The sequence below is a fragment of the Oculina patagonica genome, chromosome 6 (assembly GCF_052425735.1).
Source record: "Oculina patagonica isolate OP01 chromosome 6, crgOcupat, whole genome shotgun sequence".
NCBI classification, from domain to species: Eukaryota; Metazoa; Cnidaria; class Anthozoa; order Scleractinia; family Oculinidae; genus Oculina; species Oculina patagonica.
The window spans coordinates 4,361,359-4,388,017 of record NC_135763.1 but is presented as its reverse complement, the minus strand read 5'-3'; the positions used below and the strand labels follow the sequence as shown (position 1 = coordinate 4,388,017).

Genomic DNA, 26,659 nt, shown 5'->3' with positions numbered 1-26,659 from the left:
AAAATGTAGTTTAAAATGTAGTAGAAAAACTCATCGGAAACAATTGAATCCAGAAAAATTACTATAAGGTACATGTATATGTGATAAACATCTTGGTACAAGATGTTGTAGTAGTATTTAAAGTCTTTGGAGGCTACAAATATCAGAAAAAAAAAATTTTCTGTTACAAACCAGTGAAAACTGTGACAAGACCAAGAACCTAATAGCTCACCTGATATCCTGATCAGGAATCAGGAAATTCCCCAGAATTTATAAGAGTACTATTTAAATGCTCTAATCGAAGCAACATTCTACTTTTATCACCGTCCTGGCAGGAATCTAACCGAAAGAGCCTGGGGAGGAGGTCTATCCCCTCCCCTCCCTCCCCTACAAAGGCTTATTGTCTCGACCAATGATCACTGAAGCGTAAACAAAAATTAAAAAGTGAAGTTGACAATTTTCTACGTGTGTTAAAAATGTACAGCGAGCAAGGTCAAGTACAAACGTTGAGTTAGAAAACGGAACGATTCGTGTACAACACATCTCCAATAATGTGAAATCTGAAAGAAGGGTGTAAATTTTTTTAATTGCGATGTAAAATTCAATTGTTGAAGTTGAAAATTTAAATGATAAAGTTAAAATCCACACAATGAATTTTGGCGGGGATCGTACGCCATACTTACCATAAACCAATAGTTTTCAAGGACGTTTTTCATACGAACAAACAGTTTCTATAACATCGATATGACCATGTTATGACGGGTCTATCATTTCTACGAGAAATGATAAAAGTCGTTTTCAGTGAAAGCGTGGAAACTGGATACAACTCGAGATCATAATTAAATAAATTCCGGAGTTCTTTAGACAGAAGAGAACAACTTAACTGAGAAGAAAACACCACGAGTCGACACGAGCAACTTACAGCGTGTTTGCCAAACTTTCGAAACCTGTGAAATGTGGTAGTGTATCCCACAAAATATTCGGAACGAGACGGCATTCAGGCTTGAATGCCGGTTCTGGCTGACAAATTGCGTTGTTCCCTTTCTGAAAAATTGGTGGAACATCATAGAACTTAAAGCTGTCTAGTCATTTCGTACTCAACTTCATTCCGTTCTTAAAATAAAGAAATTGACGTCTTCGAAGAAAAAATCTTCCGAAGAGCCCAAGAACAGGAACTTCAACAATTGTGGCTTATCAGCGGCGGGCAAATTGACCACATTGTTTTTGGACACTTCCTCCTCGCGGACTGATATATTAGTCAACCCAGCCCAACTACTTACGTTCTGCTTTCTCACTTTTGCACCAAGGTGCAGTTAAATTCAAAGCAACTTTTTCTTCTATGCATGCTCTATCGTCTGTTCAAATATTATTCCATAATTTTCTTACTCGAGGATTACAGCGCTAAACCAGCATTGTATGCAGGGATTTTTGCAATGGTTAAAGTGTCTCTTGCTAATTTGGCCACTGTCACTGAGGGAGATGGGTTCCAAGGTGTCAGGCTTGGACAGCGATACCACTTACCCTGTAGGACATTCCAGAAAGGCAAGGGAGGTGTTATTCTGAGGTAGTGGTTTTTTATTTTCTTGAGTCAGGACAGGATTTGTGGAGACAAAGTGCCGTTTTAATTTCCTAATTGGGAGAAGGACTTGTAGCTCCCTCCTGGGCGGTTTACACTTCCAATTATCAGAATGTAACTCAAGTTCTTCTGAAACATTGACTACATTTTTGCACAGCTCTCACGGCAAGGGTGACCCGACCAGCCTTGTCCCAATGCCAGGCGTTCTTTAAAGGTGTCACTGCTAATGAGCTGAGAATGCCTAGTGAATACGCTGTGTGGTCATGTTATTTGAACAGCTTCTTGTCAAATAATTGCATATCAAATGTACTAACTAGGTTCCTTAATTTCATCGATACTGTTGCATTAGGTGCTGCTCCCTTATTGTGATAATTGATGGTAAAGAATATGTTGACCTCTGGCCAGCTGTAGTCAATTACAAACAGTTCGAGGAGAGTTGGAGGCCTTTTGCGTCGCCAATCGCGAAAAGGACAGATAATAACCGGATGATGACAATGTTAAGCAAGTTCTCGAAGTGCATTACACTCCCAAATTCTTGTTTCAGCTCTGTTAAATGTGCTTTTTAGTGTGGAGTCTTTGATCTGTGTGACACCAAATGAACGCGTGCCGACAAAATTACATCTTTTAATTTAATTGTAACTTTAACAATCTTAAATTCTTCAAAAGGTCGAGCATTGTACTCGATATGCGAGAGTAACTAGTAGCTGCCTCTTCAGCTTCGACAACTTTGCTCACAATGAGAGCGTACAGTCTTTCGACAGTTTCGTCTGCTCGAAAATTTGAAAGGCTCTATATTTTTTGGAACGTTTCATATATATGCTTTTCTAATTACAATTTTTTTCTAATCATAGATTGTGTTTTCGCATTTGAAGATCTTCTTTTTCGGTGGGGTTTTAACCGCCTTATCTAATTCCCGCATTAACGGCAACATTTGCGGTGATAAAACATAGAAGGAATTTCCCTTTCTCCAGCAATATTGAGGACTGATTTCAATTCAGTCTCCATCTTTTGTGGTGCTTTTAAATCGTCGCTGTTGTCATCACTGCAATAAATGACATGTAAGGGGTTGATTTTTCACCCCACTGAGGCTGAATGGTGTTTCTCCGATATACAGAGGATTTTAAGGTAAAAGTTGAGGTGCGGTGACTACCGCCTACAAAGGGGACGCATCTGTCTTCCATATTTTACAACGCATTTTTATCATTTTGGTCAGTCAGTGACGACTCTTCCGTGGTTATTTTGACATTCTTTGAGCTCGCCACGCGATCTCCCACCCCACCAACCGGGTTCATTTCCCTATTCTGCGCACCTGTCCTGGCATTAGCCAATCAAACTTGATTACAGGAAATATCAGCGATATATTACATCTTCTGCCGTAAATGCCCCAAAGAAGTTTTCATTGGGAATGCGGGAGACATATTGACTGAATCCTTTAGGAAAAATCGCTTTCAGGTCCCATACCACAACAGAGACTAACTGTACCTCTGATGCAACATTTCGATGGTAATGAATGCCTCAGCCCATTCAATTCAAGACTCCTTGTTCCATGGTGCAATCAGGTTTAGTAATGAAGTATTTCCGGACAGCGCAATGTAATATCTTTCAATTTAAAGCGCTTGTTTCTCTTGGCAACAACCACAATTCCTTTTTTCTGTCATCTTTCAACACGCGCACGTGCCATCTTGGCGCGCGCAAACAGTTTTGAATTATTTTCGTACGACTGTAGAGAACAAACTGTGTTTTCCAACATATTTGTTAGCTTTTCCGAAAAAAGACAGCAGTGCCCAAACATCAGGAAACCAGTACCGGCTAAATAACGTCTGCGAAACAAATGATTATTTCAAAAATCAGAACAACATTGATACCCTTTTGCGCCTCGCGAAATATTTCTGGACTGATATTGTAAGTTAATTGTATAAATAATTCTCTTTTAGACTCCTTCAGAATTGTCAAAAATAGTTTTCTAAATTTTTTAATACAATCTTAATCTTTTTAAAGAGGTTTCTTTGTCCTTTTCTGGGGATTTAAATCGAAAAATTTAGACCAAAATAACCGCACACCTTCTTAAAAAGCCGCCGCCATCTTGGATTTACCCAGAATGCAATTCAGGGCCTTCAAACAGTATTTTGTTCTGTTTTAGTGATTAATTCAAACTTTTTCCAATTTATTGAGAGAACTAGTTAATAATCATGTTTCCAATACTGCAAGGTGAAATTGAGCAAAAATAGACCATAATAAGAGTTTTAAATTGTATTACAACTTTAGCCTCGTTTTCATGCAGAAGGAGAATTTTATACTCTTAAAAAATCCTATTAAGCTACTCTTTCGTGATTGCTATCAGCTCAATTTTGAAACTCCTTCTGATGCACTTTAATCTGATACCACTCATAATTTGTCCCTTTGAATGGTACCAAAATCTGCTCGGGCCCATGGACTATATGGGAAGGTCTCCAATCTTTCGTGACATTGCAATGGCTGTTGGAGCAGTAAATGTGCTGACTCAGCAAGGTCCTGGTCATTCTGTTGCCATAGTTATTGGTGGTGTGAGTGACGCACTTAACACCAACGCCAACTCTTATGTTCTTACGGTAGAAAGAAGGAGGGGTTTTGTCAAGCTGGCACTGGAGACTGGGTAATACAAAAAATGTCTAAGTGAGAAACAGTATATGTTGTACTCGATTGTACACTGAGATATTCATCATCATCATCATCATCTTAGTTTATAAAATCATGGAATCGCATTCGTTAAGTAATGGTTTTCAAGTGAGCCATGTGCTCTTTTTACAAGAGCTAAAAATTACGAGTATAATAATTTACCCTTTTTGTTTTAAATCGACAATGTTTTGCAAGGATTTAGAACATTGTTATTTTGTCTCTTTCTATAGGTCCCCTTTGGTTCCAGTTTTTGGATTTGGACAAAACAATGTATTTCGTAGACTGCCTAAAGTCAGCTTCCTTCATACATATATCAAACGGGTCGCAGCAAATGGGAAAAGTGGGGAAAACTATTCATAAAGGCCTGTCTATTAGTTCCATTTGCACGGTTTTGTGTAATGCCTGACTCTGGACAAATAACTGTTGTTGGTGAGTTTTAATTTAGCTGCTTTGAGAAACGACTGAGCAGGAAACGGCCAAGAAAAACATAGCATCGCTGCCATGTTATTTTAGATAGCTCGACCTTACTCGCCCAGAACTAATTGTTATATAGCTATACTTGAGGGGCTTGGTGCAGTGGAGATTTAATTAAATGAACGCAAATGACAGGCGATTTGGGGACCCTTCCACGGTTTCTAACGCCATCTTGGTTGGGGGGCAAACACGGCGAAATTTACAGTAAATGTATGGGAAAAATCGGGAGTTTGACGCTCGATAATTCGAGGACCGTTGACATTCTGAAACTTTTGTGAATATCAAACTAAAGATACTAGCTAAAGGAGGTAACCGATTAAATTTGAAGGGGATCGGTTTACTTAGAAGCGAGAAATCGTACTTTTAGTTTTTCATACAAATGCTTCTAAATTTTCCCGCGAACGGCGGCTCCATTTTACAGACAAATATATGAAAAATGAAAATCTTAATTTGCGGCTTTCTTAGTGAGAGTAAAATTCTCAAATTTGATCGGTTTACTCTTTCAGCTAGTATTTTCAGTTTGTAATTTATAGAAATTGCAGAATGTCGACCTTTCTCGAATTATCGAGCGTCAAACTCCCGATTTTCCCCATACATTTACTGTAAATTTTGCCGCGTTTGCCCCCCAACCAAGATGGCGTCAGAAACCGTGGAAGGGTTGTTTGAGCTGGGTGGACTTCCTTTGGGGTCGTCAGGAAGGGTTTTTTTTAATACGAAAAAATTGGCTTTTTTTTTAATGAACATCGATAATGAACTCCGTAGGAAACATTGCGGGTACAAAATGATGATCTGAAAACCATTCTGGAGACACCTCCAAAATACAGATGTTCCTCCCTGTCCCTTTGTTGACGTGTTTACTCAGGGTTGCCACGGTCAGGAAAAAACAAAATTTTTTCAAAGCCAGGGAATTTTGCAAAAAGTCAGGGAAAATCTTAGTGCTTGTCAAAGTCAGTGAAAAGTCAAAGAAATCAAATGCCATGCGTTCAAAATCCTGTGAAAAATATAAAGAGATCGAAAATGAAGAGAAGAATATTGATGGTCTCCAGAAGAGGCTGAAGCAAATGTTAAAGTGGATTTGGCTTTCCTTATTTGTTAATTCGCCTTTTGCAAGGTCAGTGAAAATTGTTTTGAGGTCAGTGAAAAGTCAGGGAATGTTTTGGGTTCTAATGAGTGGCAACCCAGCCTGTGAGTGTTAAAGAGGGTTGACTGCTGGTTCATCAAAAGATGTAATTTTAAACCTATCACTACTTCACAAGTGGTAAAAAACCCAGTTTATTTTATATATCACGAAAACTCCCAATAATTTATTGACAATAATTATCTCAAACCATCTGTATTCTACTTACATTAAAATTTGATATACCAGTAATTAGTATATTTGTCAGAAAATGTATCAACCCCTTTAGAAGCAGGCTGTTTTATATATAATTTATTAATAATTATTATCCTGCTAGACACTCATCTTTTTTACCCTGGAAAATAATTTGTGAGGACATAATTCAAATCTTCCATTGCAAACTTATAAAAACCTATGTACCAAAGGGGTACCAAACTTTCAAGAAAATGTAGAAATGTATCCCCCGCTTCTCTGCAAGTCTTCATGCTCTGTTAAAGATCAAAGCCACGTCATTTTGCTCCTGAAATATTTTATCCAGAGAATTCAACCTACAGGTAGCAGAATGTGCTAGGATTTTGAACAGATTATAAAAACAAAAACAAGGTTTGATTCCATTTATGAAATTGCTACTAACAGGATAAAAACCCTTGGCGGGGGGAGGCTCTCATGAAAAAAAGATGGGGATAGTTGTTGCCTCTTATAGGGGTGTAAAGCACAGCCTTTGGTTTCACTGGTTTCAATTAAGGTGATCAGGATGGAATGGGTTTCAGTGTTGCATGTAAGGAATCAGTGCCGTAGCAAGGGGAGGGCCCGTGCCCCCCCCCCCCCAGTTTTTTTCCCAAAAAGTAAAAAACAGACCTGTATAAAATGTTGAAAATAAAATTTTATCTCCCGTGAGGTTTGAAACAATAACATTTGTACTTCTTCTCATTTTCAATGTACGTAGGAAGATGCACAACAATATTAAACAGCCAAAAACTAAAACAAACCAGAAATCGTGACAACAATGTGTAAAGAATGTCACAAAAATGTCAAAATGTCTCAAAAATGTCTCAAATTTGCGATATGCGTAAATCACAAATAGCTCTTGAAGAACGCTGGAAATAGCATTTCCAAGCCTCTAGATTTCAAAATTTTCGGGGAGAGCATGCCCCCAAACCCCCCCTAGCGGCTTGCGCCTGCGACGCTCGTGTGCCCCCCCACTTATTTTACCCTTGCTACGGCACTGGGAATGAAAACAATGCTATGAGCATGTGTTCAGTAAGTCAGTATACGTCAATCAGGCATGAAATTAATTGTTCTCATACCCAGATCTTACTCTGTTTAAAACTTGGCCATGGGTGATCTGGGTTGAAGATTAGCATGTAATCTTTAACATTTCTTCATAGATGAAGGCATTTAATGACAATTGTCTTTACATTTGTCATTGAAGTCACTATTGCAGTGGCTCTAATTTGCATGCCTGTTTTAGAATGGTATCTTTTAGGGTGCAAGTGAGGCTTGAGCCGCACCCATATTGGTCTCCTTTAGGGGTTTATTAAAAATTTTCCATTGAAAATCCCCACCTCTTTGATAGGGACAGCAATGCAAAGGAGGGATATTACAAAAACAATAAATTATTTTAATTTTTGACCCACACAATACCATCACATCAGTCATTTATGTTCTTAGTTGTTTAACGAATGGGTTTGTCTATGAGAAAGATACTTGTGAGAATGCCATCTATTATAACCAGTAACAAATTTTGGTAGTTAAAGAGGGTAGTGGAATTTTTTTTTACATAATTTTACAAAGGAAAAGAGAGGTCTTACTAATAAGTTCAGTTAAGAATAAATATCAAAAAAATACAAATGTTTGACTAATTTCCCACTGTTGTCTCCCAAACTAATAGATTTGTTTCTGAATAAAAAATGAAAAAAAAAAAAATGAAATAAAAAATTATCAATGGTATTCCAAAATGTGTTGTTCCAGAAAAGTAATATCCATACCCCTCCCATTGAAGGCTTTTTGGTTTGATTCTCCCCCACCCCTCTGGAAATTCCAGTTAAACTTGATACTTTCCTTTAAATTTCCACATTTTAGTCATGTAACTTGACTATCCTTTGTTGTAAATAACTATACATATCATTTTGATGTAATCATGCATAATGATATTTATAATATCTTGAAAATAAATAAGTTCTTGTGGCTCTTTTAAATTTCCTGTGCTCTATGTACTTCCTAATGTCCACAAAGCCAACATGATGTTTGCCGCCAGCAACAGAGTACCAAGTGTGAGGATGACATTGCACAGCATGTTCCGCTGATCTTCATCAGGTATAAAAGAGGTGAGTGTGTGATCTACAAGAGCAAATAACGCCCACTGTCCATCCAATGAATAACAAGGAACCATGTTAAGCAAGGCTAAGGCTCCAGATAGAGACACCAAATATCTTGATATAGTCAAGGTAACAGTCTGTTGCAGAGATGCCAACCTAAAAAAATCGAGATCCGGGATACCACCAATTTTGCGTCAAGACACCTCTTCTCAAACTCGAAAACTGCGTAAAAAATTAAGCTTCACTGAGTCATCCACCAAAATTCGTCAAATATTTTCAAGTTTACTCCCAGAATCGGCCAAAATAAGTGTGAAAATAGTATTTTTTAGAAATTTCCTTCGCACCCTTGAGATTTGACGACCCGTACGGGAGACCGGGAGATTCAGCCTGTATTCTAGATACTCCCGGATAATCCGGGAGAGTTGGCATAGATGTGTTGTATGATTAAGTATAGAAGGGTTGATAATGTGCAAACCGGCACATAAGACTGTTCATAGCCTCATTATTTTCAGCACAAAAGAAACAGTAAGGGAAGCGAGGGTTAAGGCACAAGGCATGAGGGGGTCGGGGACCTCATAATTCTTTTCCTGCATTCAACAGTTAAAAAAATATGAAAGAATAGAGGGCTGTGAACAGTCTGAACACATTGGCCAGCTGTTTACAGACCCTCTATGCCCATTACAATTTTTCAACAAAACCCTCTCATTGTTCCCTCAAAGGATACATTAAGAACATTTCTAACATGTTAGGAATTTCCAAGGGCAGAAGTGTGCTTCGAGGTTGATAATTGATCACTCCAACTGAAAAAAATATGAGAAATTATGTTAAAAATTCACATTTCAGAAAAAAGAAATTGCTTACATTCTGGTCAACATAAACACCACACAAAAAATGAGCTACTGCAGGAATTAGTTGGATTTTTAAGGTAAGCTGTCAACCATGATGCACTGTCATCTTTTTGTACTACTAAACAGAAATTACCCATCTTTGGAGCTTGACATTTGCATCATCATTTTTTAATGGCCAATAGCTCTAGAATATTTAAATTTATGTCCTTTTTTTGTTGTCACGATTCGATGTTTGTGTGAACAACAGAGGTGCACAAAGAAGACTGCAATGAGCGCCAAAAGTGTTGAGACAGTCGGCACTTTTTGAGTACCTTGGACAAATTTTACCCCTCACCCCTTCAATATAACCCCCTCCCCCCGAAACAATGTTGTATTTGTTATCTGCAAGACTTGCCTCGTTTGAGTACAACATTGAAAAGGGGGGAAGGGGAGTGGTTCAGAAGCGGCAGCAGATTAAAGGTGAAAAAACGGGAATTTTAAATTAGTATCAATTTCATCCAACTGTCTCAAGGACTTTTGACGCTCATTGTGGTTGATGGTGGCTTTTTTAATCAAAAGTCACTAATTTTTTTTTCTGTCTCAGGTTACCTGTGTATTGAAGAAGAAGAGGGTCACCGACGTACAGCACATCTAAGCCCTCACTTCGTATGATTCTCAGAAGACGACTGGAGTTATCCAGAGATGGATGGACACAAACTTTATCACCTGTTGGTCACAACGCATAATTTGATAAAATAATACCATAAATATATATCCAACACTAGCCATTAGAGCCAGTCACTTATGTTAAAATCTATAAAATTTGCTACGATGAACTGATTTTAAGCTTCCAGATTGTTTTGAAATATGGTCAGATGTTCAACTCTTCTTACTCAGACTTCCATAAGAATTAAGTGTTTCATCAACTGAAGACCATATCTTCTTATGGTCTGTTTGAATGTGTTTAGATTATAAGGAGAAACTGTGAATTGAACAGTCAATGCCTTGCCCCTTACCTGGTCCATCACAGTCTGTAGGTAGATTACAGAGTTGCCTTGACTGCATTGTGCTTCTAGCAGGAAGACAAGCATATCCCTACAGAAAACAGCAAGATGAAAACCTATTATACAACTATATGGAAGTTACCCTGATCATGTCTAAAATAAAGTAAAAAACATTAATTTTTTCCTTTTAAAATACTACAGTCAACGGACACCTCTATAAGATGGACACCCAGTGTTGGTCCTGGCTGTCCCTGCCATTTTTCAGTCATTTTACTGTAACTAAAAACCCTATAAGATGGACACCTCTCTAAAACAGACAGTTGAAGCCAGTCAGGATGGTGTCCGTTTTAGAGAGAGTTGACTGTATTTAAATCATTTTTTAACTTTGAAAATAGTTATTTTTATGAATATAACATAAAAAATAAAAATGGCATAGTATAAAACAAACAAAAGATGGCTGTGTAAAGAGCAATAAAATTCTAAAAACTTTTACATCCTCATGACATGCTAGTTTTATTAAATCAAAGTCTCTTCGAGATATCGACGTTTTTGCATGAAGTATGAGTCAAGGTTTATCCTGTGCATTGTTCTTCGAACTTATCATTACAGTTTCTTTGTAGTTTAGTTTAACAATTTCCTATCTTCGCGGAGGAAATGCAGCCATATAATTTTGTCAAAAATGGCTCGTCCGCGCCGGGTATTTATACACATATTCCTTAACATTACACAAATAAACAGTGCAAATTTCACCGAGATCTGACAATTCTATACTTTAAAATTGCAAGGACCTTTCGAGGCAGTCGATTACAGCAGCGAAATTAGCAAATGAAACAGCAAAATATGCGTTCGACGCTTTGTTTTTGCGACGCCATATTTGAATTGTTATAGCCGGGTAGACCGCTGTTCAATGTGTTCAAGGCCGTATCGTTACGATTGCTCCACGAAAAAGCACGAAAAAAATACGGATATTTCCGACTACTGTCGCATATAATTGGGGCGTAAACAAATCTAGTCTAGGCTCTGCGAGGGTCGGATATCAAGACCCAGGATTAAACAAAAGCCATATATACAGTGAATGCTTTCGAATTATATTTGAAGATGAAATACGAAAGAATTTTGCTGTCTTTGACTGAAATTCCACTCAAACTGCGTAGATACAATCGCATGTTGTAAAGCCGATTCATGCAACATTGCTGTCATTCCCTGTCAACGCGAGGTCACGTCCCTAACGACCTAGGCTGATGACGAAATAGAGTTGCGCTTGCATGTAGCGACCAAATTTGGCCTAATTTTTAAACGCTCCTAAGCTAAAAGAAGCCCCCATCTCTTGCATTTGTTTTAACTTAAATAATATCTTTGAAAAGAGCGAGTTTTTTGGTATCAATGGTTTATTTTTGACGTTTGTAATTTTTAAACGATGTAAGTGCTAGTGATTATTTATTCGTGTTTTAGTTACGCAATCCATTGTTTGTGCGACGCTTTTTATAGATCGCCTTTCAGACACACGTTCGTTGAGATAAGAAAGCTGACATGTCACTTTTAAAATTGTTATATAACGTTTGTAAATGTGACAAGTCACGTTTTTTTCACGAGATCGCAAGTGATCACCCACAGCGGAAAGTAATCCCTTGAGAAATTAAAACAGTCCCTTGATAAATTAAAAAAGTCCCTTGAGAGTTTACAAATATGTGGTTCCAAATTTTGTCCACATAACCCCTATTCTACGTTTTTAGCTTGTAAACAAGCAAAAACGTCGAAAAAAATGCAGAATTCTTCCACTTTATTTCTTTATAAAAAGGGGACTTCAGGCCTGGTAAAATGGCCTGGTTCTATACCACCTTCCATACTTCTTAGTACAAAAATTGTGAATGTGAAGTATATACCTTTGAATGGCTCAGAGACTCATACTTAAAGCAGAACCTTGATGACGTTGAATTCTGACAGCAGTCAAACACTCCTCCACTGTAAATTGCACCTTGTGAATGCAAAACAAACATTGAAATCAGTTTGCATTTGCTGTTGATCACATCTTGTAGTTCTGTTTTATATAATGTAGGTACAATGCTTATTGTGGTTTTCAGTGAAATGCGAACTATGAAATTCAATCCTCGACCAACGGTTTACGCTTTTTGTTGCTGTCAATCATCTTAGCGGACCTCTCAGGAAACAGATGTTCACTTCAACCGGGTCAAAAGGTTGCGGCTATCAGTTGAGATTGGCAGATTTCTATCCATTTTGTTCTGTTTGTCATGGTTCGTTGGCAGTTGCCATAATTATGATTGACGGCGGCGAAAAACGCAATAAAAAATCAATCAGTATCTTTAAAACATGTATTAGTAGAAATAGTGTTTGTATACATGTTGTGGTTACAGCTTGATTTTTATTTTTCATTGATTCATATTCAAAATCTGAAACAAAGGGAAATAAAAATCAAACAGGTTTGAAAATTTTCATTCAACCAAAGTTACATTTACCACAACATATATAAGCATGGAGAAACACTGGTGACTGATTCAATTGACAAAATGTTGTTGGTTTTGGTTGACAAGAATGTACTTCTGGGCCGGGTTGTTCAAAAGACGATTAATGCTAACCCAGGATTAAAAGATGATCAATATTTTAATTTTTCTTGTTTTAAGGGTTTTCCATAGCTAATGTTTTGTTAAGTTTGAGATTGGTCCACGTCAAAACTGCGGGACAGAAATATTAACAGAAAACCTCAACGAAATGTTATAAAATTGAAATTAAATTTCACGCTAATCCTGGATTAGCTTAATCGTGCTTTGAACAACCGGGCCCTGATTGTTTGAGGAAGTGGCACAAGTTTTTAAAGGCAATCACAAAGCTTGTTAATACAAAACCAAAGAAAATGTGAGTAACTTTTGACACTCAACTGAAAACTGCTCTAAATTCTCCTATAGCAATTTTACTCCACAAAGACTGGGATAAGCTCCAGTCGCATGGGCCACTTGGGCCATGAAGTCACCTCACCTTTAGAAGAGTTTTTCCTGGTGATGGTCAACATGTCTGTACAGTAACCATGCTGTGGTGCACTGAGTGTTTTACTAATACAATCATTCCAATCTTGCTTGTTATTTACTTGACATCCATACAGTGACAGAACTGTGTCACCACGCTGAATGCTTCCATGTACTGGAGATTCCTAATTTGCAAAAAAAAAATTAAATATCATATATCTTACCAGATGAGTACATGTACAGTTGAATCCCGATAACTCAAATCCTCAATAACTCGAACATCCCGCTACCTCCCCTCCGGGTCATTTTCTCACTAATTTTGCCCTTGACAACTTGAACTCCCAATAACTCAAACTGAATTCAATTTCCCTTAAAGGTTCGAGTTATCGGGAATCAATTGCACATTTAGTCCTTTCCTTTGAGAAGACAGAGATTTGGAGGGGGAAGGGGGGGGGGGGGGACGGGAAGTCTGTACATCCTGCTTCCTGTACCTTTAACTCCAGTTCCCGCCCCTTCTGTAGTGTTTCCTGTCTCTTTGGGCTTTTTCTATTGCAAAAATTATATTATGAAATGTTGAAAAAATTTTCTCCATTTCTTTCTGTTTCCGCCACCTTGGGTCTGATCCCGCTTCCTATCCTCTCTTCTCCCACCTCCTGTACCCCTTCCATCCCATATGCTCCCCAGGTTCCAGCCCCCACCCCCATCCCCCTCCACAACAGATTTACAAGAAAAGTGTACAGTTGAATCCTGATAACTTGATCCCTCAATAACTCAAACCCCCCACTAACTCAAATCCTTTTAAATTCCCCTTTAGGTAATTTACTTACTAAAGCTACCCTCAATAACTCGAACTCCCGATGAATCAAACATCTTCAATTTTCCTTGAAGGCTGGAGTTATGGGGATTTAACCGTAGTGTGTAGTTGAACCTCTCTACAACTGGCCTTTGTGGACAGGTGGTTATGAAGAGGTTTGAATTAGAGTAAAGTGTATAAGATCGGTGAAGGTTTGGAAAGAAAATTGATTAATGGCTTTAAAGGAGAAGTTCACTCCAGAATGGCCATTTATTTTCTTTACGCCAATAAAAAGTTTATACAAAAATATGTTATTCACCAAACTTTCAGCTTCAAACGAGCGCTAAAACCCTACGAAATCTTTCTCTAAGTAGCCCAAAATTCGACAACTGAATGTTGTGAAATAGAAGTCCTAGTCCCAGTCTCTATTTAGAGTACGTGTTCGCCGGTCTATGTATTGCCTCGATTTCATGTAATAAATCAGAGTTGTAGTTTGTACAGCCATGTTGAATGTGTTCATTCACATTTCATTAAATACTAAAGCATAACATGGTGTCAGAAAGCGGAGAATAATGAATCAACTCCCACCACCGAAGCCGCTATCATTCGAGGGAAATGTTGCAGAGAATTGGAGACGTTGGATTCAGCAATTCAGGCTTTTTCTCAATGCGACGGGCTTCGACAAGAAACCAGCGAAAGTACAGTGTTCGACCTTGTTAACAGTTGCCGGAGAGGAGGCGCTGGAAATCTTTAATACATTCGGTCTCAGCGATGAAGACAAGGATAAGATAAATGTCGTGATCAAGAAATTCGAAGAATATTGTACGCCAAAGAAGAATGTAGCATACGAGCGACATGTGTTTAACACGAGGGCACAAGGAGCGACCGAAGGAATCGATGCTTACGTCACGGAACTGCGCAAGCTTGCAAGAAACTGTGAGTTTGGAGAATTGCATGATTCTATAATTCGTGATCGTATTGTGTGTGGTATCAGAAGTAACGAGGTCAGGAAACGTCTTCTGCGAGAAAAAGATTTAAATTTGGATCGAGCAGTTGAAATGTGTAAGTCATCTGAGATTACTGAAAATCAGGCGAAAAATATGGTTGTAGATCAGGATGACCGAGAGGTGCACTATGTGAAAGACGATTCCAAAAAACCACCCGGAAAATCGAGACGGGGAAATGGAAAGCACAACCAAACAAAGAAACCGTTCAACTGTAGAAGATGTGGAAAAGTACACCAGCCTATGAAATGCCCAGCCTATGGTCAGGTTTGCCACAAATGTAAACAAAGGAATCATTACTCGAAAATGTGCCAGTCCAAGCCAAGGGACAGTTCTAAACAAGTAAGTGAGTTCACATGTGATGATTCAGATACAGATGAGTTGTTTATTGGGGTCTTGGGAACTAAACCACTGACTCAGAAAGATTGGATGCAAAGTGTAGTGATCAATAAACTCCAGGTCAATATGAAGTTAGACACTGGTGCTCAATGCAATGTTTTGTCGTATGCGTTGTATTGTAAACTGATACGTGAGAAAATGAAGAAGTCGAAAACCCGACTTGTGTCTTATACAGGCCACAAGGTGCCAGTGATGGGTAAAGCTACACTCAATGTGAAACTTAGAGGAAAGTCCCACCCTGTTGAATTTCAAATAATTGAGCATCCAGCCACTCCAATAATTGGTCTTCAAACCTGTCATGATTTAAATTTGGTCAAGAGAGTCAGCTCAGTTGATACCCAGGGGGAGGAAAACCTGTCCAGTGACAATAATCAAGATGTCAATGAAATCCTCAAGAAGTATGAAGATGTGTTCGATGGTATTGGATGTTTGAAGGGTACCTATCAAATTAAGATTGATCCTAATGTAAGTCCAGTGGTACATCCACCTCGCAAAATACCTTTCACTCAGAGAGAGAAAGTCAAGGAAGAACTTGACCGCATGGAAAAACTTGGTGTTATTCGTAAAGCCGAGGAACCAACTGAATGGGTTAGTTCTTTAGTAGTCGTGGAGAAACCAAATGGTCAGGTGCGATTGTGTTTAGATCCTCGAGATCTAAATAAAGCTATCCAGAGAGAGCATTATCCTATGAAAACTGTTGAAGAAGTTGCAGCTGAATTGAGTGATGCCAAGGTATTTAGTGTTCTTGATGCCACATCTGGCTTTTGGCATATTAAGCTTGACGAGAAAAGTTCAGAGCTGTTAACATTCAACACACCATTTGGTCGATACCAGTACCTTAGAATGCCATTTGGTATCAACTCAGCCCCCGAGATCTTTCAAAAGAGAATGACTCAAGCCTTTGAGGACTTGAGTGGAGTGAAGACAATCGCTGATGATATTCTTATCTGGGGCAGAAATGAAGTTGAGCACAACCATCGCCTAGAGCAAGTGTTGGAACGTTCAAGGAAAGTTGGACTGAAGCTCAACCGAAGTAAAATGAAGATTTTGACAGCTGAAGTTCCATACATTGGCCATGTGTTGACATCCAACGGATTGAAACCAGATCCTAGCAAGGTGCGTGCAGTGGAGGAAATGCCATCTCCAGCAGATAAGCCAGCACTTTTAAGATTCCTTGGAATGGTGAATTACATGGGTAAATTCATACCCAACCTGGCAGACCTAACTCAGCCACTAAGAGAGCTTCTGCACAAAGAGGTGGAATGGCATTGGTCCGAAAGACAAGAGAAAGCATTCCGAGCCATTAAAGAAAAGTTGACAAGTGATGCGACACTCCAGTATTATGATGTTGAAACTCCCCTTACAGTATCAGTAGATGCATCATCCTATGGACTTGGGGCATGTTTGCTTCAAGAAGGTAGACCAGTGTGCTACGCATCCAGATCACTTAACTCTGCTGAAAAAAATTATGCGCAGATAGAGAAAGAACTGTTGGCAATTGTGTATGGTTGTACCAAATTTCACCAGTATGTTTATGGCAAGAAAGTAAAAGTCCAAACTGACCACAAGCCTTTGGAAGCCTTGTTCAAGAAACCATTATTCCAAACACCACAGAGATTACAGCGAATGATGTTATGGTTACAGCGTTATGACCTGCAAGTGGAGTATGAACCAGGCAAAAACTTGTTCATTGCAGACACTCTAAGTCGTGCTCCAGAAGAAAGCAATGAAACTGCAGCCAACACAAAGGATGAATTTGAGGTACTCACCCTTGAAAACATGCCAATCAGTGAGGTGAAATTGGAAGAGTTTAAAGATGAAACAAGGAAAGATGAAACACTACAGAAGCTCAAGACCACAGTGAAAAGTGGATGGCCAGAAAGGAAGTCTCAAGTAGACCCTGAGCTTCGCGAGTATTGGAACATTAAGGAAGAAATTTCTGTGTGTGCTGATTTGCTAATGAGAAGTGACAAATTGATTGTACCTATTTCGCTCAGAGATGAGATGCTAAGAGTAATACACAGCAGCCACTTAGGCATCGAGAAGTGTAAACGAAGAGCCAGAGATATTTTGTTTTGGCCAGGAATGAACCAACAGATAGCAGATGTGGTATCCAAGTGCAATACCTGTAACATGTACAGAAATTCTCAAGCAAAAGAACCACTCAAGAGCCATAAATTACCTGAAAGGCCATGGCAAAAGATCGCAGTTGATTTGTTTGAACTTGACAAACAAGAATATGTGGTTATGGTTGATTACTACTCAAAGTTCTTTGAGGTGTCCCACTTGCCTAACAGTAAAAGCAAGACAGTGATTAACCACATCAAACCACAGTTAGCAAGATATGGAATACCTGAGGTGATAGTCAGTGACAATGGCCCTGAATTCAGTAGCCATGAGTTTGCAGAATTTGCTAAGGAATATGGCTTCAAGCATATTACCTCATCACCCAGATACCCACAGAGTAATGGTCTTGCAGAACGAGCTGTGCAAACAGCTAAGAACCTTATGAAAAAAGCAAAAGTTGAACGAAAGGATTATCAGCTTGCGTTGCTTGACTACCGAAACACTCCAATTGAGGAAATTGGCCTCTCACCAGCACAGATGCTTATGGGACGTCGAACTAGAACCAAACTACCTACTACACCTGTATTGCTAAAGCCACTATATCCAACCGAAAACATCAAGGAAGGTCTCAGTCGTCGGGCAGAAATACAGCAGCAGTATTACAACCGAAATGCGAAAGTTCTGAAACCTCTGAATACAGGATACACTGTTCGAGTTAGAAAGCTAGGACAGAAAACATGGACACCTGCGGTAGTTACCAGGGTAACCGAAGCGCCAAGATCGTACGTTGTTGACTCAGAAGGAGCAAGCTACCGAAGAAACAGGCGCGATCTGATTAAGACAACTGAAGCAACCAATCAGCAGCAGGATCTAGAAGAATCCAAAACAAACACCACCAGTCCAGTCCATGATTCCGTGAGCTCTGAGAAAGTCAGTTCCAGTGGTCGAGTTATCCGACCACCTGTTTGGTCCAAAGACTATGTGACCAGTTAGTGAGAACATTTCATAAGTTGTTACCAGACTTTGTTGATATTAAGTGAACAGTGTGTCTGATGCAAGTCATGAACATTACGAATAAGTCAGATTTTTATGCTCATTTCTTGTAGTTTCGTTTATTTTGTTGCATGCAAGATTATTGTTAAAAAAAAGGGAGATGTTGTGAAATAGAAGTCCTAGTCCCAGTCTCTATTTAGAGCACGTGTTCGCCGGTCTATGTATTGCCTCGATTTCATGTAATAAATCAGAGTTGTAGTTTGTACAGCCATGTTGAATGTGTTCATTCACATTTCATTAAATACTAAAGCATAACACTGAACACCGCCATCTTGGAGCTAGTAATGTATGTGTGACGTCAAAGAGCTCAGCCTGAAGTTTGAATACTCAAAACTCCTTGTTTTGTTTTGTTTGTCAAAATGCCTGTTTGTGCAGCTCCATGTTTCTCAAACAGAGCTCCAAGAGATACAAAAAACCTTTCACCGTCTTTCAATATCTAAAAGATAAAATGCTCACGAATGGATTATAAGAATGGGCAGAAACGAAAAATTCCTGCCAAAGCGGACATAAATATTTGTGTGTTCCGAAAACTATACGGAAGACTGCTTCGAAAAAGATTACAGATACAGTCTACTGAGTAAAATACCCCCCAAAAAAAGAAAAAGGCAGACGCAATACCAACCAATGTTACGATTATGCTATTTCACTTTTTTACTTTATTTCAGGGAGGATTTTTAATCCACCAGAGAAACTCTCTGTTGTTGTTGTTGTTGACTTCGTCGTATTTTCTCGATTAAACGCGGGTCCCCGATTAAACGCCGGCTTTGTATAAACGCTGGGTCAAAACTGCTAACTTTTAAATAAACCCTGGGAGCGTTTGATCGAGGTCCCGGCGATTATTTGTGGTCAAGCAAACTGTAAATATATTCTTTTCAGTAGCACCGCTACGACAAACTGGTACGGTCTGCTACTTTGGTAATTTTTTATAATGTTCAAGGAAACGTCCGGTGTAAAATAACTAGGATGGATGTTGTAAACAAAACGAAACAGCAATGTTCGCGTTCATGTCGTCACGACTGACGCGAACAGTGGAAGAGGACGTTTATTACCGCGAAGGACATTGGCGACATTGCCGTTTATGGACTTATTGGTTGTTTATGTTCTGTTTGTCACAAATCTTGATTGCAACATGCACGTACCGTATGCAATACTGCAACATTGGTATCATGATCATCCTCGGAGACCCAGAGACAGATTGTCGAGCGGGACGACGAGAAAAATCGAGGGTCTCGAAGAATAGGTAATAATAGATCAACCTGAAAAAGTTGCAGAAAATTGCACTTCGATAATGAACTCGATCGGACCCCGATTTAACGCCGGAACACACAAATATTTGTGTCCGCTTTTGAGCAATTGTTCTTTAAATATTGAAAGACGGTGAAAACGAAAATACCTCTTTTTGTATTTCTTGGCGCTCTGTTTAAGCAAAATCGAGCTGCACAAACAGGCATTTTGACAAACAAAAGCCACTACAAAGAAACAAGAAGTTTGAAGTAATTAAAATTTCCCCGCTTAACTTCAGGCTGAGCTCTTTGACGTCACGCATACATTAACAGCTCCAAGATGGCGGCGTTCAGTTGTTGAGTTTTGAGCTACTTCAGAAGAGGATTTCGTAGGGTTTAAGCGCTCGTTAGAAGCTGAAATTTTGGTGAATAACATATCTTTGCATAAACTTTTTATTGGCGTAAAAAAAATTAATGGCCATTCTGGAGTGAACTTCTCCTTTAACTCTACCCCGTGTAATTCACACTCTTAAAGTCTTGATGTGAGAAGAATTGTTTAGCTTCAGTATGTTCTGATGGTTACTTACTTTTAAAACATTAAATACCACAGCACCCTGACCCGTCACGTAAATCGGAACCAATAAATAAGGCAGAGACCACAGGAATACCAGGCCTACTAAGACAAGCACAGCGTTATGCCAGACACCTGCACAGTAGATCCTTAGTTGCCGTACAGGCGAGATGACGCTCAAATGTTCAGTGTACAGATCTACAAAGGCACCAGGATATACTGCCATGAAGAACATTCCAAATCCATTCACACGTACTTGTTCTCTGCAACAATACAAAGTCACTGTTTACCCTGATTATACACGTGGCCAGTCATAAGTGTTTTATTATACCCTCAATTTTTTTTTGGTTTCTTAAATTATTGCGCTTTTCAGTAACACGCAAACTCTGAAGTTCAAAACCCAACTGATGATTGCGTTTTTCACTGCCAATAATTATCTACATAGTTATGGTGACAACCAACGGATCTTGAAAAACAGAGTGCTGTCAAAGTTACTTGCTACCATGCACCACTAGGAATGACAACAATAATGATCTACCTACCTGACGGCAGAGATAGCATGCCCAAATTCATGAAAAACACCACTGATTGTCAATGTGACAAGGTAGTATAACACTTGACTCCATGGGACATTCACTCCAGGCATCTAATAAACAAATTTAGTTTATTACAATCAAACTCATTATACAGCTCAGGCATTCCTGTTCAAGCCAAATCTAAACGACAAACTCTTGACTACCAACCTTTTCTAACTTTGAACTAAAATTATTAATGTATCGCTTGGTCACACAAGGGATTTTTATTAGAAAAAGAGAAAAAAAAAAAAAAAAAAAAAGAAAAAAAAAGGGGGCCCAAAAAAAAGAAAAAAAAAAGAAAAGAGAAAAGGAGCAAAAAAAGCAGAGAAGAAGGGGGGAGAAACTTCGTTGCTGCCCTATGTGCACACAGGCAAGATGGGCAGTAAGTAAGTAAGTAAGTTGGTCACACGACACATCTCCATGGTCTGGCCAGGACCTGTACGCATGGATACAACCTACTAGTATTACCTTTGAAGTAGCAGCCATGGCAAGCTGTTTCGTCCTGGTTAGGACTCATCAGCACGGCATAGCCAGGTGTAAGGGTCTCACATAAGATCATAGACCCCGCCATTTACTACAGAGGCGAACCCGAAGGTTGCTTTAAACCCCAGCCCCATACAGAACCATATGGGATCTGAGGCTGGGACTTTATAGTCTTGGCAATGCGTAAGGAGATGAGGATCCACTAAATTAATAGGGACGCATGTGTGACAACATAAAAATGTCAAAATCAACCATCTGAAATCAGGACTGCCCAGACTTTAAGAATACTGGTTAGCAAGGTACATGCATGCAGCATTTTCTTCTTTATAACAAAGCTAAATTTGTGCATAAAGGAGTACAGTTGAACCACTCCTTACACACTCCTGTTAGTAATAAAAAAGACATCTGCCTAGCTATATGGTCAGAAAGAGACAAAAATTCAGATAAACTCTACCTCGATCTGTAATATGAACACCTCTGATCCATAATATGGAGACTCTTCCCTGGGCCTTTTGTGTTAGTTTTAATGAGGTTCGACTGTAACTGTTTGTGCTTTGAAAAAAGGACTCTGAGAGATGAAGTGGTCAAATTATATTGTTGGACTTGGCTAGGTCAAGTGGTCTGGGTACGTTTGAGCCCTTGCAGGGATCATGGTGTTTTGTCCTAGTGCCTCTCTCTATTATATCAGGGATTTATAAATGGATGGTACTGGTAATAGGCCTTTCTCGATTATGCTAGTAAAACTGGCATTTAATGCTACTAGAAATTCTCGCATAAAGCCAAAAAAATGCTAAAATAATGTCTGATTTCCTTAAAAAATGCCACTTGAATTCCAAAAAATGCTTTGTTTTATTTCAAACAAAACGTACAAACTCTCACATTATATGCTCATATCAACAACAGGTGATACTTAATAATTGTTTGTAAAAAAAAAATATAAAAGAAATTATTATTTTTTTAAAAAAAATAAAAATAAAAAAACACACACACAAGTAACACAAGTACACAAGTAACACAACGCACAAACAGTCGAAACAGACAGAAAACAATCAAATTATGTAATCAAAATTGTGAAACTTTAGGATTATTTATCCTTCTGAGTTTTGAGTGCTGAAAATCTGGATCACAGTCAAGAAAAGTGACAGAAAATGCTAGCAATTCTTTTTTGAAGAAAAAACAAAAAAAATGCTCGTTTTCCCAAAAAATGCCGAAAAAAATGCTAGCATAATCGAGAAAGGCCTAACTGGTAAACTGTTATGGTAACCTGGCAAAATACTGGGCGGGGAGAAGTGTGTTTTAACCTGAAATGCAGACAAGTATCCCATCCAGGGCAAGTTCAGTTAAACCTCTTCAATACGGACATCAAAGGGGTTGAGCTGAGTGTCCATATTATAGATAGGGGCAGAGGTTATTTGAATTCTGGTTTTCTGGGAACAAGTGATCTATTCATAATATAGAGGTGTCCATTATGGAGGTGTGACCTGTAAGGAGAGGTTTTGCCTGTACCAATATTCCTAATAGCATCATGCTACATGGGACAGGGATTAACTTTAGCACTGTGGGACCCTTTTTCTGAGTGCAGGTAAGAAGTATAGTCAAAATTCAATCCGTGCTAAAGTATTTGTATAGCCACCCCGTTTATGTAAATTTATAACTCTTTGAACCTCGCATTTAATTACTTTTCTCATTTGAACCCTTGATAATGGCCTTATGAGGTTGCCAGAACGTCGGGAAATAATATTGTTTGTGTTTACCTGTTTGTATAGTTAAAATTGTATAATAAATTATTTTGAACTGAAAGAGGCTCACCACAGGAGTCAGTACTTGTTCTGGTGCATCCTTGGCAAAGGCTTTGTAGAGAGTCAAACAAAGGATAACAACAGAGGCGACCATTAGCAGGGCGCCCACCAGAACTCCAACAGAAAACCACATGTGAAGCAAGTATGGATGGAACTGTCCAAACCTGACAAAGGACCTGTTGAAACGCGTGGTGTACCAACGCACTTGGCATAATGATAAGGAAATGCCATTATTTTCCAGAAACTCTTTATATCTTCTTGAGTATTTTCTGTAATTCTAAAAGGAAGAAAATAACAGGATAGACATAGATTTTACAATGTAGTTCAAATAAAAAACTGACCTTTCCCTGCCTGAAAACTTGACTGATTTAATCAGTCAAGTGAACAAAAATTATGTCCAATTCAGACTGCTGTCATATGAGTGATAAACAAAATCCAGTGAACCCAAAGTGGAAGTGTTCTTAGCAAGCTCTACTTTTCACCAGATTGGATAGATCATCCATCTCTAAATTTATATCTAGACAGTAGGGGGGAATAAGTGTTGCTTTTGGCAAATCTTCATTGAAGCACTCAAAGATATTCTGAATTATTTCATCCAATCAAAAACAAGCATGAGCATTCACGAGTACTCCGAAAGCAATCGCGCGTACAAATCTGTCATGTTGCTTAGCAACTTCTGGGACGAAAACTGCGGGCTCAGTCACTTCTCGGAGAAGTGATGTCGCCATCAACTGGCACTTGTCCCCCCGACTGTAGATGGAAAACGAAGTTGGTTTTTGATAAAGGCAGCACATGAGAGGGACTGGTTTCGACATTTTCGCAAGGTTTCCTGGGATGCCTATTTCAAGATGGCATCTGGTAAAGACAGCTTTTAATATTTGTCAAAATTTGACTTCAGATTTATACTTAGATGGATTTTCTGTGTCTAGATGGATAACTTGTCTCTAGTATAAATTCAGATCAGCCAATAATTACTTAATATTTACATTAATCACAATCTTAAATAATTTGTATAATTTTAAATGAGCAGAAAAAATTTTTTGTGAATATAATATCAACATAAATAAAATTAACACTTTTCAATCAAAACTACTCCTCACTGATCAATTGCTGTTCACTGGAGTTTAGGCGTGTTTACAGTCAACTCTCTCTTAACGGACACCTCTACAAGATGGACACCTCCATAAGACGGACACCTAGTGTGGTAACTTCCTAGATCCTGCCTTTTTCAGTTATTTTACTGTAACTAATCTCCCTATAAGGGGAGGCGCGGTGGCCTAATGGTTAGCGTGCTCGACTCAGAGTCGAACGGCCTGGGTTCGAGGCCTGGCCTGGGCGCTGAGTTGTGTTCTTGGGCAAGACACTTTACTCTCACAGTGCCTCTCTCCACCCAGGTGTATAAATGGGTACCGGCGAATTTACTGCTGGGGGGTAACCCTGCGATGGACTAGCATCCCATCCAGGGGGGAGTAGCAATACTCCTAGTCGCCTAATGCTACGGAAACCGGGATATGCTCCGGCTGTATGGGCCACTTGGCTCGGACACAGACTTTACCTAATCTCCCTATAAGACAGACACCTCTCTAAGACAGACAGTTGGAGCCTGTCCCGAGGGTGTCCGTCTTAGAAAGAGTTGACTGTAGTTTTTAATATAGTTCTAAGTTTAGAGTTACTGACGATTTTCTGTATTGCCCCCACATGCCTGTTTTAAAATGTACTGATATTATCATGAGAAATTAAGTAACCACTCTACCGCATGGATAGGCTAAATTTAAGGATAACTTAAAAGGTTAATTTTTATCGAAAAAATAAGCCGGTTCAACTTACCTTCAGCAAGGCATTAGAAATAAATAAGACGGTCCAAAAACCAATTATGAGGGCCACGCTCGAGGACATATGATATGAATGGGCTCCGTTTTGCTGTCTGTGAGCGCGTATTTGTGTAATGTCAAACTTGTTGAGTTCTATTTTTCATGGAACGAAAATAGCGGTTTCAATCGTATATCTGTTAAAAGGAAAACAATCAAAATGGCTGGCTGATTGTGCTTCTCTGCAGCGAAGGAAATTTCTCAGGGTTTTTGCGGCTAATTTCCTTCTGAGGTCAGCAGTCCATCCACATGTGGTTTATTCCATTCTGAAGATCAGCCAAATCAACATCGTTCCTTGTTAAAACATCTTGGAAAGAACGCTTCACAGAGGAATACTGCGAACCCATTCACAAAACATACATTCTGCTCCATACAAAGTCCTTTCAAAACTGCACCGTACAAAAGATTTGTAAATTTATCCTAAAACCATTGTAATCAAACTAAATATAACACCACCAAATCCCAGGTTCCCGGAATGTCACGCGGCCGTATTGAGTGTTGAAAATTGAAATCGTTGTGGGAGGAGTGGGTGGGGCCGATGCTATGATTGCCTCCACTGACGTAGCCAAAGTGCTTCAGACAAATGACGCCGACAAGTCCGCATACATCCTCGGAGACCCAGGGGCAGTTAGTGCGGGCGGGGAAAAGTCTATAAGGGCAAAAAAAAAAATCGGCGAAGAAAAGTCAAGAACGAAAAATTTCAGACGTCTCTCTACGCGTTTCGCTCTTCGTAGTGGGAGCGAATGAGAGTAATGAGAGGCGGCTGTATTCGCAGGCTAAGCTTCAAAAAACTTAGTAATCGTCAGGATACCGGTTATGTAAACAGGATACTTGGTTGTGTTGAACTTTGAACAAACTGTAAAAATTAAAACCTTATCTTCGAAGTACTTTTCAGTTTTTCGTTTGTTTGTTGTTGTCGTGCAATTTCTGACGCTTGACCGCTAGCCTGTTCCAGCCGGGTGTTCCAGGCGTTCGGGTAGTTGGGAAGCGCGAAAAACGGCGAGCGAAAAAAACAAATAAGGGGAGGGGGCGCTTTAGTCCCCTCCCCATTTTTTCGCTCGCCGTTTCTTGCACCGCTTCCCAACTAACCGAGCGCCTGGAACAGGCTACTTGACCGCGGGCCCGCGGCCCAATGATTGCCACTGGCATACCTCTGGAATATTATTACAGTATGGCGAGTCTGATCATTGGCAAGAGGGTAGTCCCTTCCAGGCGTTCTGCCAGCTGGGGAGCATGAAACGGGATTAGCGTGAAGAAAGGGGAATTAAAATGTCGAGGGGTTTGCGATGTCGTTCGCAGATCCCGCGTAGCGTCCCCCTTGACCACGGCGGGTGGTCAGGTGGGGTCCTCTTCGACTAAACCCCATTTATTTTTTCACTCTCCGTTCTTCGCGCTGCACAGCAACTAACCAAACGCCTGGAAGAGGCGATGTTGCGCGTAATCTCCGATCATGCCCCCCTCCCTAATTAGCAGGTTTATACTTTAATATTGTGGGAGGCCACTGCGCAGCGATATTGCCCGGCCGCCGCCCGGGCGTCACAGCAGATTTGGTCCCCACGGACCAAATTTGGTACCCCCAACCAAAACGTAATTCCTATCCAATGCGCATGTTCACATAAACTTTTGTATGACTGGGACGTACCTTATCATTATTAATCTACATTCGTATCGACATTATATTCCTTTCAGTGTATGTTATATCAGTCTAACTCTTGCTTTGTTCCCGTAATGACACCAAGTGTACGAAAGAAACGCATGATTACTTTTTCACTCGTTACAGGGAGTTTTTCCCTGCCCCGTACCTAATCCGCTGCCTAGCAGGAGGGAGCAAATCCGTTAGGACACAGGCGTACTCAAGTTGAAGCGAATTCTGGAAAGCTCGAGTTGAATTGTTAC

At 39.5% G+C, this 26,659-nt stretch overlaps 1 protein-coding gene across 1 annotated transcript; it reads right to left on the bottom strand.

The window, feature by feature from the left end:
* Positions 1 to 5,940: 5,940 nt before the first annotated feature.
* Positions 5,941 to 25,192, bottom strand: LOC144658940 (membrane-bound transcription factor site-2 protease-like). The gene is made up of 10 exons (XM_078519450.1): positions 24,723 to 25,192; positions 22,906 to 23,172; positions 20,581 to 20,684; positions 20,055 to 20,301; positions 12,942 to 13,113; positions 11,834 to 11,925; positions 9,963 to 10,041; positions 9,556 to 9,672; positions 8,844 to 8,919; positions 5,941 to 8,233 (listed from the first exon to the last, which is right to left on the bottom strand). Exons 1-10 carry the CDS (start codon positions 24,789 to 24,791, stop codon positions 8,011 to 8,013), a joined length of 1,446 nt encoding a protein of 481 aa, XP_078375576.1. The 5' UTR covers positions 24,792 to 25,192; the 3' UTR covers positions 5,941 to 8,010.
* Positions 25,193 to 26,659: the final 1,467 nt, after the last annotated feature.

Excerpts from the sequence above, each read along its gene's own strand:
- LOC144658940 (XM_078519450.1), bottom strand. The coding sequence starts at position 24,791 with ATGTCCTCGAGCGTGGCCCTCATAATTGGTTTTTGGACCGTCTTATTT. Across the intron at positions 13,114-20,054 it reads TGGTATTTAATGTTTTAAAA|GAATCTCCAGTACATGGAAG; the intron begins GTAAGTAACCAT and ends TTTGCAAATTAG. Across the intron at positions 8,920-9,555 it reads TCTTCTTCTTCAATACACAG|TTGGAGTGATCAATTATCAA; the intron begins GTAACCTGAGAC and ends TATTTTTTTCAG.